The 15,695-nt window shown below is 32.5% G+C and overlaps 1 protein-coding gene across 1 annotated transcript; it reads right to left on the bottom strand.

The window, feature by feature from the left end:
* Positions 1 to 481: 481 nt before the first annotated feature.
* LOC104891187 (peroxygenase) lies at positions 482 to 13,747 on the bottom strand. Its single transcript, XM_010676843.4, has 6 exons — positions 13,476 to 13,747; positions 3,412 to 3,561; positions 3,214 to 3,299; positions 2,203 to 2,297; positions 1,896 to 2,021; positions 482 to 801 (listed from the first exon to the last, which is right to left on the bottom strand). The coding sequence occupies exons 1-6, from the start codon at positions 13,582 to 13,584 to the stop codon at positions 648 to 650; spliced, it is 720 nt and encodes a 239-aa protein (XP_010675145.1). The 5' UTR covers positions 13,585 to 13,747; the 3' UTR covers positions 482 to 647.
* Between the last annotated feature and the right edge of the window lie 1,948 nt (positions 13,748 to 15,695).

Below are 15,695 nucleotides of genomic sequence, written 5' to 3'. Positions count from 1 at the left end.
TTCGTTTATATTAGAAACCAAAATAATGCTCAATTAATCTTAACTAATTATAGAACAACACTAACTAATGTATTGAATATATTAACTTAAAAACAATGGAAGTCTACATAAAGATTACCAGCTCTAAACTATTGTGCTAAAATACTTAACTAATTAGCCAAAAATATTAACTAATTCGCTAAAATATTATCGGGAGAATTTTTGAGACGCGGTTCATTTTCTAAAAATATATATCTTTTAGGCTGGTTAGGTCTCACGTTAAGGCTAACGTGAGACCATCTTTTTTAAGACTTTGTGATAGTTCTTTCAACTTGAGAAACTAAGCTAATAATATAAAAAGAAGGAGGTACCAATGATGTCTTGACATACTAGTTAAGATTGAGGTGTTGTGAACGATAGGTCACAGGTTTGAATCTCACTCCCTTTCTATGTACTTTGTACCACTTTTGTGGCTCATATAGTCATATGAATAAAAAAAATATAAAGGAGGAAAAGGTAAAATACTTGCCATAATAGTTAAGATTGGATTGTTTTTGGTACAATATTTTTGTTGGAGATACTGATTTAACAAAATTTAGCGTCTAGTTACACTTTAATTTGCAAAACCAACAATACTGAGTTGTATATATAACTCATGAATACATATGTCAATCTTTTTTCTTAGAGGCATTCTTTTGCATCTTGGCACAATACTCAAATAAGCTTCCATCGAAGCATCGCCTTACTGATTCTTTGGACAAAAAACCTTCATCATCCTTGGCAAGATAGTAAAGACCTACCCATTCAGCTTTACTAGCCATCCTATTAAATACAGATAATTAGTAATAGTAAGTACTAGATTCGTCCCACGTTAATCGCAACAGTTTCACCAACAAATTTGCCAATGCATAATTTGATCATTAATATTTCTAATTATCTACAAATATTATAAAAAGTTGATGTGTAGAAATTAGAACGTAAACATAGTGACAAATTTTAGTTTATCTTATAGACTATCAATTGCACTTATATAACAATTATGGTCAAAGCGAGACACGTGAATAGTACAAAAGTTAAATTGTTGCGATTAATATGAAACGGAGGAGTAACAATTAGAAAAACAAGAATATGTTATACGAGAATGAAAGTGATTTTCCCTTCGTTTATTTACTTGCATTACAACATTCTGGCTCGAATGTTTGACCGAACAACTTTGATCATTACGATCAAAGCCTCTTACATGCTTATATATTTATTAGAAGTATATTTTAGGCTAAAAAATTGCGAATTTTTTCCTTGGATAATGCAAAATTGGGTTTTAATTCCCAAAATATGCCCAAAAAAACTAAAATTCCCTGCGTACCGTCCACGTAGGACGGCACGCGAGAATTTTTTTTTTTAGTAAAACCGCTACTTGCAGTAGCGGTTTACAAGTGTGGAGAATTTTTTTTTTTTCAACTTAGGTAAAACCACTACTCGGAGTAGCGGTTTACAAAAAAAAAAAAAAAAAAAAAAAAAAAAAAATTTTTTTTTTTTTTTTTGTAAACCGCTACTCTGAGTAGCGGTTTATTACTCAGAGTAGCGGTTTATATTTATAAACCGCTTCTCATAGTAGCGGTTTATAAACAAAGTGGTGGTTTATATTTATAAACCGCTTCTCATAGTAGCGGTTTCCGTGGGTTAAAACAAAAAAAAAAAAATTCTCGCGTGCCGTCCTACGTGGACGGTACGCAGGGAATTTTAATTTTTTTGGGCATATTTTGGGAATTAAAACCCACTTTTGCATTATTCAAGGAAAAAATTCAAAAAATTGCAGTTGAAGATAGTATAAAGAAAGTGCCAGAATTTAAAACATTGCAACTAAAAAGTATCAAATTAAAAATAACTTGAAGATGAATAAAGATGTCGAAAATTACCAGCCAAAGAAATCAAAGGCATTGCGATTTGCTTCTGTCATTTTCCAGATCTCTTTGAACGTGAGTTTATCAGGCACGGTATGACTATATTTACTGAATATGTTCTCAATATTCACTGGAATAAACCTACCAAGAAATGACCATGTTCAATGGATAGGATAATGAAGCATAAAGCTTGATCAAATAATATCATGTAATTTTTTGAACTTTAATGTTGCTATATAACTCATACTTTGTGTAACTTATGAATCTAAAGTTTGAATCATGTGTCATTGTGCTTATTCTCACTAATTTATAAAGCTCTTACCTGCCTTCTGTATCATAGGTTGCTGAATCACTTCCATGCTTAGCTTTATGTATATTTTGTATATATATAGGAAATAAAAGTGATGGCATCCATGACTGCAAGAAGAAGCATAGTTAATTGTGTGAGAAGCCACAACCTACAATACCTAGACTGGACCTAGGTTGCACAGAGACGGATATGGGAATGGATTCGGATTCGAGTACGGGACGGAAAACGACAAGATTTTAAAATTTTAGGAATGGATACGTGTACCCATACATGCTATGTATCGTATCGAACACAGTACAAGTACGAGTACGTGACCTAGAAGAAGTACCCATATTACATAGGACTGGACAATCTAATTGAATTTAGAAATCATAATTCAAACTTATTATTCAATCTCATTGGTGGTGAGGAACAACATTGAGATAACCGTACCTATACGACCATTATTATAAATGAGCGTGAGACGTATATGAAATGTCACGTGTCTCCCCTTCCCAAGTGCTAACACAATAAAAGTATTCTATTGTTGAATAAGCTTAATTAGTGGTCTTTTGTTACGATGAGTGTTTGCAGTACAATATAATAAAGGAAAAATAAGGCAATTAAAAGAATGAAGTAACCTCAATCCGTGGTTTTCGGTTTTGGGTCCAGCACACGCATAAATACTAGAGTTATACTTATACCCACCCTCAAACAAGTAGCAAGGAAAAATGAACAACATAAAGAAGTTGCAAAAACAAAGTTAGTCCCAACTTTTTTGGTACACCAGAACTGGGTGGAAATTAAGAAAGAAATTAACATTTGAATGAGATTTTGTAGGAAAGATGATCTTATAATTTTAGTAGTCTTTTGTTTCTCTAATAAAAATATCAGTACATAAGTGGCTAAACCATCATTATTCTTTTAAACCCTAATTATCTCTACATTTATTGAAATATTCGAAATGCCCCAAATAAAAAATAAGTCTAGCTAATAGAGTATATAAAAGGGGGGGGGGGGATTTGAAGAATAAGGATCTCTCACCGGAGATGTAGCATAGCTCATGGTCAAATGAACTAGAAGCATGTTGAAAAAAGAAGCAACAACATTGAATCCAAGGCTACGAAATCCTGTATATAATGATAATACTTATCAAGCTGTAACTAGATCAATACGTTAGCGAAAATGGATCAAAAATAATGTTCAACTTTGTATTATTGTAAGAAAAGTTCATACTAATACCTTTGAATGTTTCAATGGGGTAAAGAATACCATCACCATTTTGATCAAAGAAGGCAACATGTTGTTGTAGCACAGACATATCATGATGTTTGTGATTCAATGTCCCATTTACATTGTCTATATCCGCGGCAACCGTTGCTCGAGCCAAGTCTGAACCGCGAACCCAAGATAAATTACATAGTTAATTGCAAGTTATTTTGCACATTTTCGTTTATAAAGTACATTATTTTATTTTTTACAATGGGGAAAGATACAATAACTAAGGGATAGGGAATTGCGAACAAGTTCTAGCACAGATTTGAGCTGCTTCATGAGCTCGCTGAACTTGTTGACAATTCACTTTTAATACAAAACACCAATGAAAGGAAGATGCTAGGGCTTTGATCTTGCTAATAGTCTAAAAAATTGATGAAGGAACAGGCATGGGTGTTTGTAGTGCCAGAATGAGATTAGCACAATATGTGATGAGGGTGATCCTTTACATTCTTTGAGAGGTTGCCCACTGTAGAGCCTTAAGGAGGGCTTGAGTTTCAGTATGAAGAGCAGAAGTGGCTAATCCATAAGTTCCACCACCATAAGGAGGAATGCACGGGCAAGAAGGGGAATTATGAAGAAACCAAGCACCACCCATGGCCTTTGATTGTTTCTGCCAAGCTGCATCAATTTGAATTGTGTGCTGTGAGAAACATGAGTGAGTATTACCCAAGTGTATACCAAGAAAACCTGGAGGGATATTCATGCTTTGTTCTGGAGGGTGAAGGAAGCGAAGATTATTAAAACAAGGAAGAGTTGACAATTGTGAGTCAAACACTTCAATATCTAGACTATGTTGAGTAATTCGATTTACATTTGGGGCAACATTGCGGAACAGTCGTTCGTTCCTATGTAACCATGTACTCCAGAGGGTCCAAATAAATGTCTTTATCTTGGCACTTTGTATACCATCCTCGCTATAAAAAAGCGAGATATGATTATAATCCAATCTGAGCAATGTATTGGAGTACCTTATTGTGCTTGAATTGGGAAAGGGAACAATTGTCGAGCTAGCTGTGAAAGTTGGCAAGAGTGAAAAAGGTGATGCATGGTTTCCATGTCATGATGACAGTAGTCACATAATGGGGACACAGGCACCTGTCTTTTGAGAAAATGTTCCTTAGTACGATGATGGTCAAGTAGGAGCCTCCATATGAAAATTTTCCATTTTGGTAGAATTGGAAGATGCCATAGAATCTTGAAAACCTTCACTGGTATATTGATAAGTGATCTTTGAATGCTAATAGTAGCTTTAATCAGTTGAGCATACGCAGTTATGTAGTAAAATGTCCAGATATATGATGAGACCAGTCCATGAAATTTGGTTCATTATGATAAGTGAGCTCCATGGAAAGAATATCTTTTGAGTCCTCACGAGAAAAGAACTTCCTAACTAGTGCAACTTTCCAAACATGATTTTCAACATCGATAAAATCACTAACCTTTGAGTGTGGAATTTGACTTAAGGGAACAAAACTATTTGCAATTGGAATCCTCCCATGAAGCAAGGCCGTGGAGAATGTCTTAAGATTTGAGCCATTACCAACCTTCTAGGAGCAGTCATTAAGAAGTTGACGCTCTGCCAATTGTAGACCCTTAAAACCCCATGATCTGTGAGCCCCAACTTTATGAGTATAGGTTCCAGTAGACAGTGCAATATGTTTTATAGCAGTGTAAATGGATGATAGCAAGTAGTTGGGTTTTGAATAAATGTACCAGATTACAGGCTAGGTAGACATTGTTTAAAAGATGAATGGAACGAACACCCAAACCTCCCATGCCTCTTGGGAGATGGGCAATTTATTTCTTAACCCAATAATTAATACTTGACTTATCTCTATTAGACCATAAGAAAGACATAGTCATGGAAACTAGGCGATTAGTGACACGAATGGGAATAGAAAAGGAAGAAAAGATGTGAGAAATTATGGCAGTGAGAACTGTATTAATGAGAATCACTTTATTAGAAAGAGAAAGGAGAAGACTATTGCAACTTAACAATATCTTCGACATTAGATCAACTAAAAAGTTTAAATGAGCAGTCTTGGAGCTTTGAATATCCACCGGGATTCCAAGGTGTGAAGAGACATAATTCTTTTGCGCCATGTGTAGGGAAATTTTAAACAACGTTTGATGGTGAGTGGTAGTGTTGGGACTAAATTTCAACATAAGCTTTTTGGAAATTAATCTTGGAACCTGAAATGAAGCAAAATCTTAGATTGACTGTGGCTAATTGATGGCAAGCATCTTTTGATGTTTTAAAGAAAAGTAAGGCATCATCTGCAAAGAAAAGACGGGAAATAGATGGACTTCTTCTCGATACTTTTATACCCTTAAACAAATTAATATCTTTCGTTAGGGTGAGGGTTCTAGAATAGATGTCCATGCATAAAATAAAGAGATCCGGTGAGAGTGGATCACCTTGTCGAAGCCCACACTTTGGATAAATAGGGGAAGAGAGAGTACCATTTACTAAAATCTTGAAAGAGACTGAGGAGATACATTGAAAAATCCACTGCGTCCAGACTTGAGGGAAACCATAGACATGGAGAATTTTAGAAATAAAATTCCAATGGGTTCTGTCATAAGCCTTATTAAGGTTCATCTTGATAGCAGCATAGGTAGCATTGGAAGAGGTTTTCCTATTTGTAAAGTGGAGCAGTAGTTCATGAGAAAGAAGAACATTATCCGTCATGCTACGACCAGGGACAAAGGCATGTTGGAAAGGGGGGCACCAGGCTAGACAAAAACTGATGGGCCGGAGTAGTGAAACCTTTATAGGATTGGCAACCTTGTGCAACATAACCAATAAGGTATTGTTCCAAGCTTTAAGTAAGAAACCATTCTGGAAAAAACTTTGAAATTTCTAGAATAATCCTGGTGCATGATCCGAGCAAATAATCGGTTCATAATATAGAATGTGGTTAGGAAACAAGCTAAGGTATGCCAGTAATTGGACACATATGCACGGTCAAGCCTCTCTAAAAGAAGAGAGGTGGTTAATTGCTTGTTTTTCCAAGTATACGGAGGGCCCTGAAACAGAACCTCTATCATATTAGAATTAAAGTGCCAATTCATGTATTCTCCCCAGCCACGAATGGAATTAGAACCGCCAAGTTTATCTTCATGTCTCTCAACTTGATTAAAAAATCTCCAATAATCATACAATTTGGTAGAGGTTGCTGATATTGAAACAACAGGTCCCATACCTCAGCCCGATCATTAACAACAGGGGTACCATAAAAGAAACATACATTCCAATTACTTCCACTAGGTTCACAAACATTACATAAGATGAAATTCTTGCAAGAATGCAGAATATTGACATGATTAGTAGTAAAACCTAAGACAACTAGGCCTCCTTTTGAACCTAAGGTATCCACGCCAACAACAAAATTGGGATGACGGAAGCTAAACTTTGCCTGAGCTAAACTAACTGATGTCTTAGTTTCAGACAAAAACACAGACATTGGATGGTGCATGTGACAAAGCCAATTATGAAGTACATTAGAAGGTAGACAAAATATAGATTAACCTCTTAACCGAAAATAATATATTTCCTCTATTTATTTATTTTTATTATTGCGGTATTTTGGAAATGGAGGTAAAAATATACAGGTCAAATGCTTATTTGGTTGCAATTATTATTAAGAAAATCATACAATAAGATAAGTATAATTTTACGTGTAAAGAATGACCGAAGTCATTTCTTTTTGGTATAACAGTGAGCTCCACCTCACCTATCTCATTCTCAGGAAGTGAAGGGGAATATAAGCTCGAGGAAGCTAGGGGATGAGAATTGAGACCGAGTCTTGGATTATTGGATATCTACTTCTGGAGGCAAATGCTACTTCTGGAGGCAAAAACGTTTACATGAAAGAGAACATTTTTGAGCCATCTTTATGACAAAGAAAAACCTAAAATTTATTTACCTTCTTCCTACATACGGTCATTTTGTGTCTTTATTTACATTGTTAAATATTTTTTAATCTTGACAGTGATACAATAAAAAAAACTTAAGCAAAAGTATTTATGTGCATCTATATATATATAAAGCTAGAAAAGTTTGCCTATGTGTCAAGCTATTACTCATTTCGCCACATGTCATCACTATACTTATTCTCATTTTTTTAGTGCCACGTGTAAAATGGATCAATTACAATCTTATAAATTTGGTAAGTTTCACTCAGCAAATGGAAGTACTTTACAATCATATTATTTCGTGTATAATTCCGACACAGTTGCTAACTAATAATAAACAATGTTAATATTGATATAACTTACCATTTTACATTACCATTTATGTAACTTACCCATAGTCGTAGATTTTGATTTATAATGTAGACAATTTATTTTGGAATTGCGGGATTGATAATTTTCACAACTTTTTATATTGCTTAATTATTGCTCCAGTAGAATACATTATTATTATATATTATTGTAGTATACAATAATTATCTTTACGTGTCATTTGTCTATATTAATAATGTAGGGTAGCAATAAGTTCGAGTTGGATTTATTTCAAGTTCACCTGATTTCTATTTCGGGTCACTTACCCCTAATCCAAACTTGACTTGATTCTGATTTCAGGTCGAAAATTAGAATTTGAACCCGACCTTTTCGATTTCAGGTTGACCCGAAACCAACCCAAAATGACATGATTTTAAATTTAATCACTGCAATAATTCAACATATTGAGTGAGTCTTGAATTCAAATGCCAACTTAATCAAATTTAGAATATTCAAGAAACGAGTTTGGTCTAATACAAGTTAGATAAACATAGGTTGGTCTGCCTTGAATTTGACCCCACTTCAAAGTCAGACTATTCGGATTGTTTTGAGGTTCAAAAATTCAACCTGAACCTAACCCATTATTTATTCTGGTCGGGTTGGGCTGACCCATCTTTTTTTCAGGTTGAAAATTTTAACCCAAATCCGAAATTTTCAGGTTAGATTCGAGATAGGTTATCATATTGGATCAGCTTTAATTTTGACAGCCCTAATGAAAAGATTATATCATGAAATATAAGTTTAAATTTATAATCTTTCAATTTTAAATGTAGTCATTCCAATAATTTTGGAATTTAAAAAAACTATTTGAGAACTAAAAAAAATCCATGTGCATTATGCACGGGCCTAGATAATCTTAATATAAATTATTTCTCAAATAGTCAAGATGTAAATTATTTCGCAAGTCAATAGTAACAAATTTTAAAAGTCATCTAATCCTTTATTTCTCATTTATATCTTTCTTAAATTATTTCAATATTTAGTTGTGTATGATCACTTCATGATTCTAATGTAAATATCACAAAATATTCAATTTCTAAATTGAAATATTTTGGGTTTTCATATTTTTTCTTAGATATATGTTATTAATATTAATTATCAGCACATATTTTGCTGACCCGTAAATGAACACCATGCTATCTAGGGGGAATAGATAATTTTTTTTTAATATGTAACAATATTGATATAAACAATTAGATTCATTGTAAGAAAATTTATGTGAGCTTAAAGCGAGTTTGAACAAGTTTGACCAATAAATGTTACTCAGAGTTAATTAAATTATAACCTAAGCAATGTATGTGCTATTAACTTAGTACCATTTAATCATTTATATGGATAATAATAATAATAATACTGATTATTATAGATAATTTATATTTCAGTATAGTGCATCGCACGGGTTGTAAGCCAATTTTAGACTATTCTTAATACAATATTATATCATTTTAGATAACAAGCCCATTTAGTTATTTTGTTTAAGGTTAAACCCATTTTAATTTATACGATTCTCATTACAAGATCATAATATCGTGTAGGATATTTCTATATTCATTTCTTAGGTATATATTAGAAGAAAAATTTATACATTACAATAAATATTTCATTTATATATTACAATATACATGAAATTTTTTGTATAATAATACTTATGATTAAATGGGTTAAACGGGTAATTCGTTTATCAAATAGGTCGGGTCAGGGTTGAGTATTTCAACCTGTTTATTAAATGTTTAGTAAACCTGAACGCTAATCCAACCAAACATGAACTGATTGCCAGCCCAACTTGGTTGCCTACTCTACTTTTATGTTTATACTATTTCATTACATATTTATATAAATATATATACCATGATTTCAAGGGACGTATTATATAATTTTAAATATATATTGTCATATCAAGAGTTATTAGCAAAAAGGGTTTGATGAACATTAATAACTGATATTTCTATATTCGTTTCTTAGGTATATATTAGAAGAAAAATTTATACATTACAATATATATTTCATTTATATATTACAATATATATGAAATTTATTGTCTATTTGATAAGATGAGTTACATGTTATTTTTTTAATAAACTAAATTGAAAAATGTATTTTCTCTTTAATTTTTTTGTTAATTTACATTTACTATACAGTGTAGATTATAATGTCACTACTTTATGTAGGGTTTGCAAAAGCTAACTCAATACGAAATATGACCCGAACCTAACCCAAAATAAGCAGGTTAGGGTTGGAACTTTGACCGATTTTCTAACCCATTGATTAAACAGGTAGGTTGAGGTTGACATTTTGACTCGAAATTGACATGCTTTGACTTTATTAACTTACATATATGTAGAAAATTCTCGAAAAATATATTGAAAAACTAAAATTTGGTCAAAAAAGTAAATATTGCTAAGATTGGTCACAATTATTATAAGAAATATTAAACATGCATACTTTCAAGTTTCAACAGTGAACTCTCTCATATATACTTTTAAGAAAATAATTAATTTTGTATAATACTAATTATAATTAAATGGGTTCAACGGGTAATTCGCTTATCAAATAGGTCGGGTCAGGGTTGAGTATTTCAACCTGTTTATTAAATGTGTAGTAAACCCAAAAGCAAATCCAACCAAACTTGAATTGATTGCCAGCCCAACTTGTTGGTTGCCTGCTCTACTTTTATGTTTATACTATTTTATTACATATTTATATAAATATAGAGACACCATGATTTCAAGGGACGTATTATATAATTTTAAATATATATTTTCATATCAAGAGTTATTAGCAAAAAGGGTTTGAAAAACAATAATAGCTGATAAAGAACGTGAAAATTCAAATGTTACCACAAATGTATAGTATAAAGACGTGGTTCAAAATGTTTTTAAAATACTCTTATTATTATTGTCATTTAATAATTCATTTGTGATGTTCATTCACTTCGTTGAGATAAAAGGGTTTTTTCGTGTTTCCTCTTCAATAAATGCTACATGCAAACCTGCAGTGTTTTATTACCATGTATAACATAATATATACACATTCTTATTTGATATAAAAAATTAAATCAAAAAAATAAAATTCCCGTGCATTTTTGCACAGGCGGAAAACTAGTTACCATATATAATTAGAATATTAATTATTTTATCCATCCCAAAAAGATCTAAACACTTAGATTCTTGAGACGTGTAGTTTAAGGTGATACTTCCTCCGTTTCCTAAAGATCTTCCTTGTTACTGTTCCTACAGATACCAAGGAGGATCCATTTGTGTGGGGTATGGGGTGGGTAAAGTAGGAGAGAGAAAGGGGTTAAGATGTAACTCATCAAATAAAAAAGGGTTAAAGTAGGAGAGAGAAAGAGAGTAAATTGAATTAATAATGTAATGGTGGACCATATGATAGGGACATGAGAGGGTGAAAAGGGAAAAAAGAATTCCAAATATGGAATAAAGTAAAAGAGAGAAGATCTTTTGGAAACGCACTTAAACGGAAAGAGGGAAAATCTTTAGGAAACGGATGGAGTAAGTTGTAGTTTGTTTATTAAATGTTATTTTATTAAGAAAGTAGATGTGATAGGAGTTGGTAGAGTACTCTTTATAGGAGGACAAAGAAAGTTGGGTAAGTTATTATTGACAAAAGTAAAATGTGGGCCAAAGTAGTGTAAAACAAATAATATAGTAATGTTGGAACCATACTAAAAATGAAAATGCTCAAACTAATTTGGAACAAACATAAAAGGAATTAAAGTGTTCAAACTATTTTGGGATGAATGGAGTAGCCATTAAGGAGACTCAAAATATTGAAGATATATTCTCTCCGATAAGGATTAACTCATAAATGAAATAGTTGGGCTACGAAAAGTCCATCTTATTTACCTTACGATTAGTTAAATAGTTCACTTTTATAGTAGGGTAAATAAAATGTGATCTACCAAACTAAGCTTGGCCTAGTGTAAGGAAATAACCTTTTAATCTTAAGGTTGGAGGTTCGATTCTCCACTAGGGGCACTTTGGGAGAGTGGTTTTCCATACCATCCCCCCACTCTCAAAGTGTCTGCCCGCAAACCCAGACCGAATTACGGCGAGAATTTACGCTCTAACAGGACTCTTCATCTTACCATGGGGTCCCCAATGAAGCCCTTAAAAATAAAAATTAAATGTAATCCCTTTAGTTTGAGAATATAATTTCTAAAACTGGAATTGGTCTAGTAGACCAAGTGTGAGGCCCAACATAGACCCAAGTGAACAAGAAACTAAAATTTCATTTCAATATTAGTGATTGATTGGATAACAATCACTTACTCGAACTTTAATAGTCTTCTCATTCTAGATTTGCATCTCACCGTTATCTCAAAACATAATCTAGACTGATTTTGATGCCACTCATGAGTTTTTTGATCCATTGATGCCACTCATGAGTCATGAGCATGATAAAAGTAATTTGAGAATTATATTGGTTTATAACAGTTTCTACATTTGACTTAATTTATTAATATGATGCGAGCACTATGTATAGCTTATCTGAGCGTATTGGTATACTTTCATTATATTTTATTTGTTCTTCCTCGAAATTTTAACACTATTTATAAGTTGAGAAAAACTCCTAAATTTTTATCAATATATAAGAAATAACTAGTATTTGGATACGAATGTTATTCCGGGTTGTTATTATTTTTCGAACTTGATATACATTTTTTTCCATTCTCATTAAAATATATTAAGAAAAACTCAACATTTAAAAGGTACAAATATAATAACGTGGGTACTTAAAGCATGATTAAAAGTTGGTTGAGATGGTGACTGTGTCATGTATAATAGTAAGAGGTCATGGGTTCAAATTTTTTATAAGCTAATTTTACTTTAACATAAATGTCATGTGGCATGTATACATTGTCACGCATACCACCTTTTTGTATAGATGTAATCATGTGGCATGTAGTTTAATTCGTCTTACTGAGTAATCTATTGATAAAAAAATACAGAGAAAGTATTATCACCGGGATACTAATATTTCTTCAATGAAACACACATTTAAATTCAAAATTAATGTTCGATGTGGGATTATGAAGATTATGTCACAAAGTAACCAAAAACAAAATGCAAGTTTGTGATCATTTTACATACAACTATTTGGTGCAGAAGATCGTGTTTTATATTTAATCAATCGGATTTGTTGTTTATCAAATAATAATATTGATGAAATTGCTTCAACTTTTTAGCTAATTCATATTGAACGCATTACTATATTTTAGAAATGAAACATGATCCTCTTATTCCATGTTTGTTGTTCACGTCTTTCATTTTACGGCCTGTAAAAAAACTTTGACCACAATTTTCTTATACTGTGTGTTAGTACATAGAAGTATTATATAAAAATACTTCTATGAAACTTCTCTCGTAAGCAAATCAATCAATAATAATTTTATTATACAAAATAATTTTTTAATGTCAAAAACAATAAGTTATCATTTTTAAAGTTTGACCATAAACATCAACATGGAACAACAACAACAAAAAAAAAACCAAAGAGTATATAACATATAGAGGGCAATATAGAACAAATGGAGGGGAGAGGTATCAAGAATTCGATACCAAATACCATTGGGTCTAATGGTACTAATATAATATCACCCGCACTTTCGGGATAAGGAGGTTGCTTTTTGAGCTAAATCTATGCTGAAACTTTGAGATAGGACATACGCAGATATAACAAAAATAAACATAGAAATTAAGGAGAATGAGATAGATAATTACATGGTTTGGGAAGTTTGGTGTCCAAATCAGTTTTCAGAGGTCTCTCATATGTGATTGGTGCCTTTGGGGCTACTGTCTCCATTGTTGCATTGTTGAACGCTTCCGTCATCTCTTTCTCTAATCGTCTTTGCTCTTTCTCCTTTAAGTTTTTACTTTTTCCCCACAACTTTTAAATAAATAGAGAAAGAATATAGAGCATAAACTTGATAAGTATAGAAAGAAGACATATGTCATATGAGGCCCCTAGGTGAAAGGAGTATGTACCATGTTGCTTCATATATTACCAGTAGTTATCCTTTTTTTTCTCCTTTTCTTTTGGCTGAAAAAGTTCTTTGTTTACAATGTAGTGCTTCTAGTTACATGAGGCAACTTAGGCATGAATTGATGATTTCATGATTTATTTTTGGTTGCAAAATGAATTTCAAATTAATATATTTATAAATTTAGTGGTCAATTTCTGAAAGAAGATACAATAAAATTTTGTTTTTATAATAAAATAAAATTTCGTGTTTTATAATTAAAAAAAATAGAAAATTCCTATTCAAGTGAGGTCAAATGACCCAACTCCTGATAATATTACATTGTAATAGTGTATAAAACTTTAAAAATTAAAGTTTAATCAACTAGGAGAACTTTAATCATTAATAGTTTTACGATTTTTATATCATATACACCTAACAATTCTTTTGTACCATATATTCTTACAAGTTTCTGAATTCACCATATACCCCCATTTTTAAAAAAAAATACATATGCTAACCCTTTTTAATGAGAGATGTTAGGTCTCCATTAGTGGTAAACTTAATTCTTGATATACCCCTAATATGATACTAAATGCACTAGATACCCCTAAATTATGTTACAGTTGCAACAACTACTTTTCCAGTTTAAAAAACTAGTCGTTAGGAAGATTGAAGGTATGACATATTTCTTTATAAAGCCATCATATACCTTAAAGCAATCCCTTAGCATGAAGCATGAGTTCCCATTCCAATACATGCTCCTCACTTAACGACTCTTCGTATATAAGGATCGTCCCTAACTCGTATTGCATTAATAAGAGAATTCGATTTAAGACAAAAGACGTTTAGCCTTTATTGAAGGATTATAAAGGAGGCGTAGCTTCATCCAGCCTTATGACCGAGTAAAAGACGCTATAAAAAGCTCTGAAACTGCAAAAATCCTCAAAGGTTGTACTACAAGTGTGATACATGTAACAGTTTCAGACGGTGCAAAGGAAGTTATGAGCAGAGTATCAGCAGCCATAGAGACTCAAACAGAAGGATCAGTAAGCAACATGAAGGAAGCAAGAAAGAGGAGGAAAGCTCAGAGAACACCAAGATGAAGGAAGAATTCAAGCACTTAAAGTAAAAACTAAAGCAGCAACAAAAATTATTTAATGCAACAGTTTAAGTAGGAGTACCCAACTTTGTCATCCTAATAGTTGTAATATTTAAGCGAAGTAATGTAATTTGTTCAAAAGAGATAATTACTATTATATCTTTACAAAAACTTTCCCCTTAATGATCATATAATTGTTATAAACAAAACAGTGGCTTTCAATTCCTAATGTAGTTTTACAAAAATTTAAATTCCCCAATTGACAAAAAAAAAAAACATTCAAGATACATTTGGAACCCTTCACTGTATGCAGCTTCACTTCTTTTTAGTCTTTATGCCTTTTGGTTGGTTGGTTGGTTGAGGTACTGGTAGCTTCTACTTTCTTTCTTTTCTTGCCTTTAGGCTGAGTTCATTGGGGCAGTTGAAGTAGAGCATTTGTCCTTCCTTGTTTTTGCAGTAGAACCACCTCCACCAGTCCTTGCATTATGCCCCACCTCTTTGCATTTGCTACACTTAACATTGTTGTGCCTTTTTTTCCTTCTTAGCTTCATTTGGCCATCTCTTCCTCTATTTGGGAGGTCTCTCAGCACCTCTCTTGATAGAAGGGGCCGGGCAAAAAGGCTAGCATATGGAAGTTTAGCCAATGATTAGGGTCAGACATGAGGTGAATGTGCTCCCCATATGTGAACTTGTAAGCCTCTCCCTTGAAGTAAAGGGACAGAAAATCAGAGGGCTCAAGCCTCTCATTGAACATGACATAATATAAGTGTTATTGCATGACAAAACACCTGACATAGCTAAACTCTCTTGGAAAAATTCTGGTCCTCTTGATGTTATTCCTATAAGATCTAGTGAATTCCAAGTTCGAAGTCAACCTAA

Source organism: Beta vulgaris, chromosome 4, assembly GCF_026745355.1.
Source record: "Beta vulgaris subsp. vulgaris cultivar EL10 chromosome 4, EL10.2, whole genome shotgun sequence".
In the NCBI taxonomy this organism is placed as follows: Eukaryota; Viridiplantae; Streptophyta; class Magnoliopsida; order Caryophyllales; family Amaranthaceae; genus Beta; species Beta vulgaris.
Note: the sequence above shows the minus strand (reverse complement) of the source record. Positions and strands in the feature narration are given on the sequence as shown.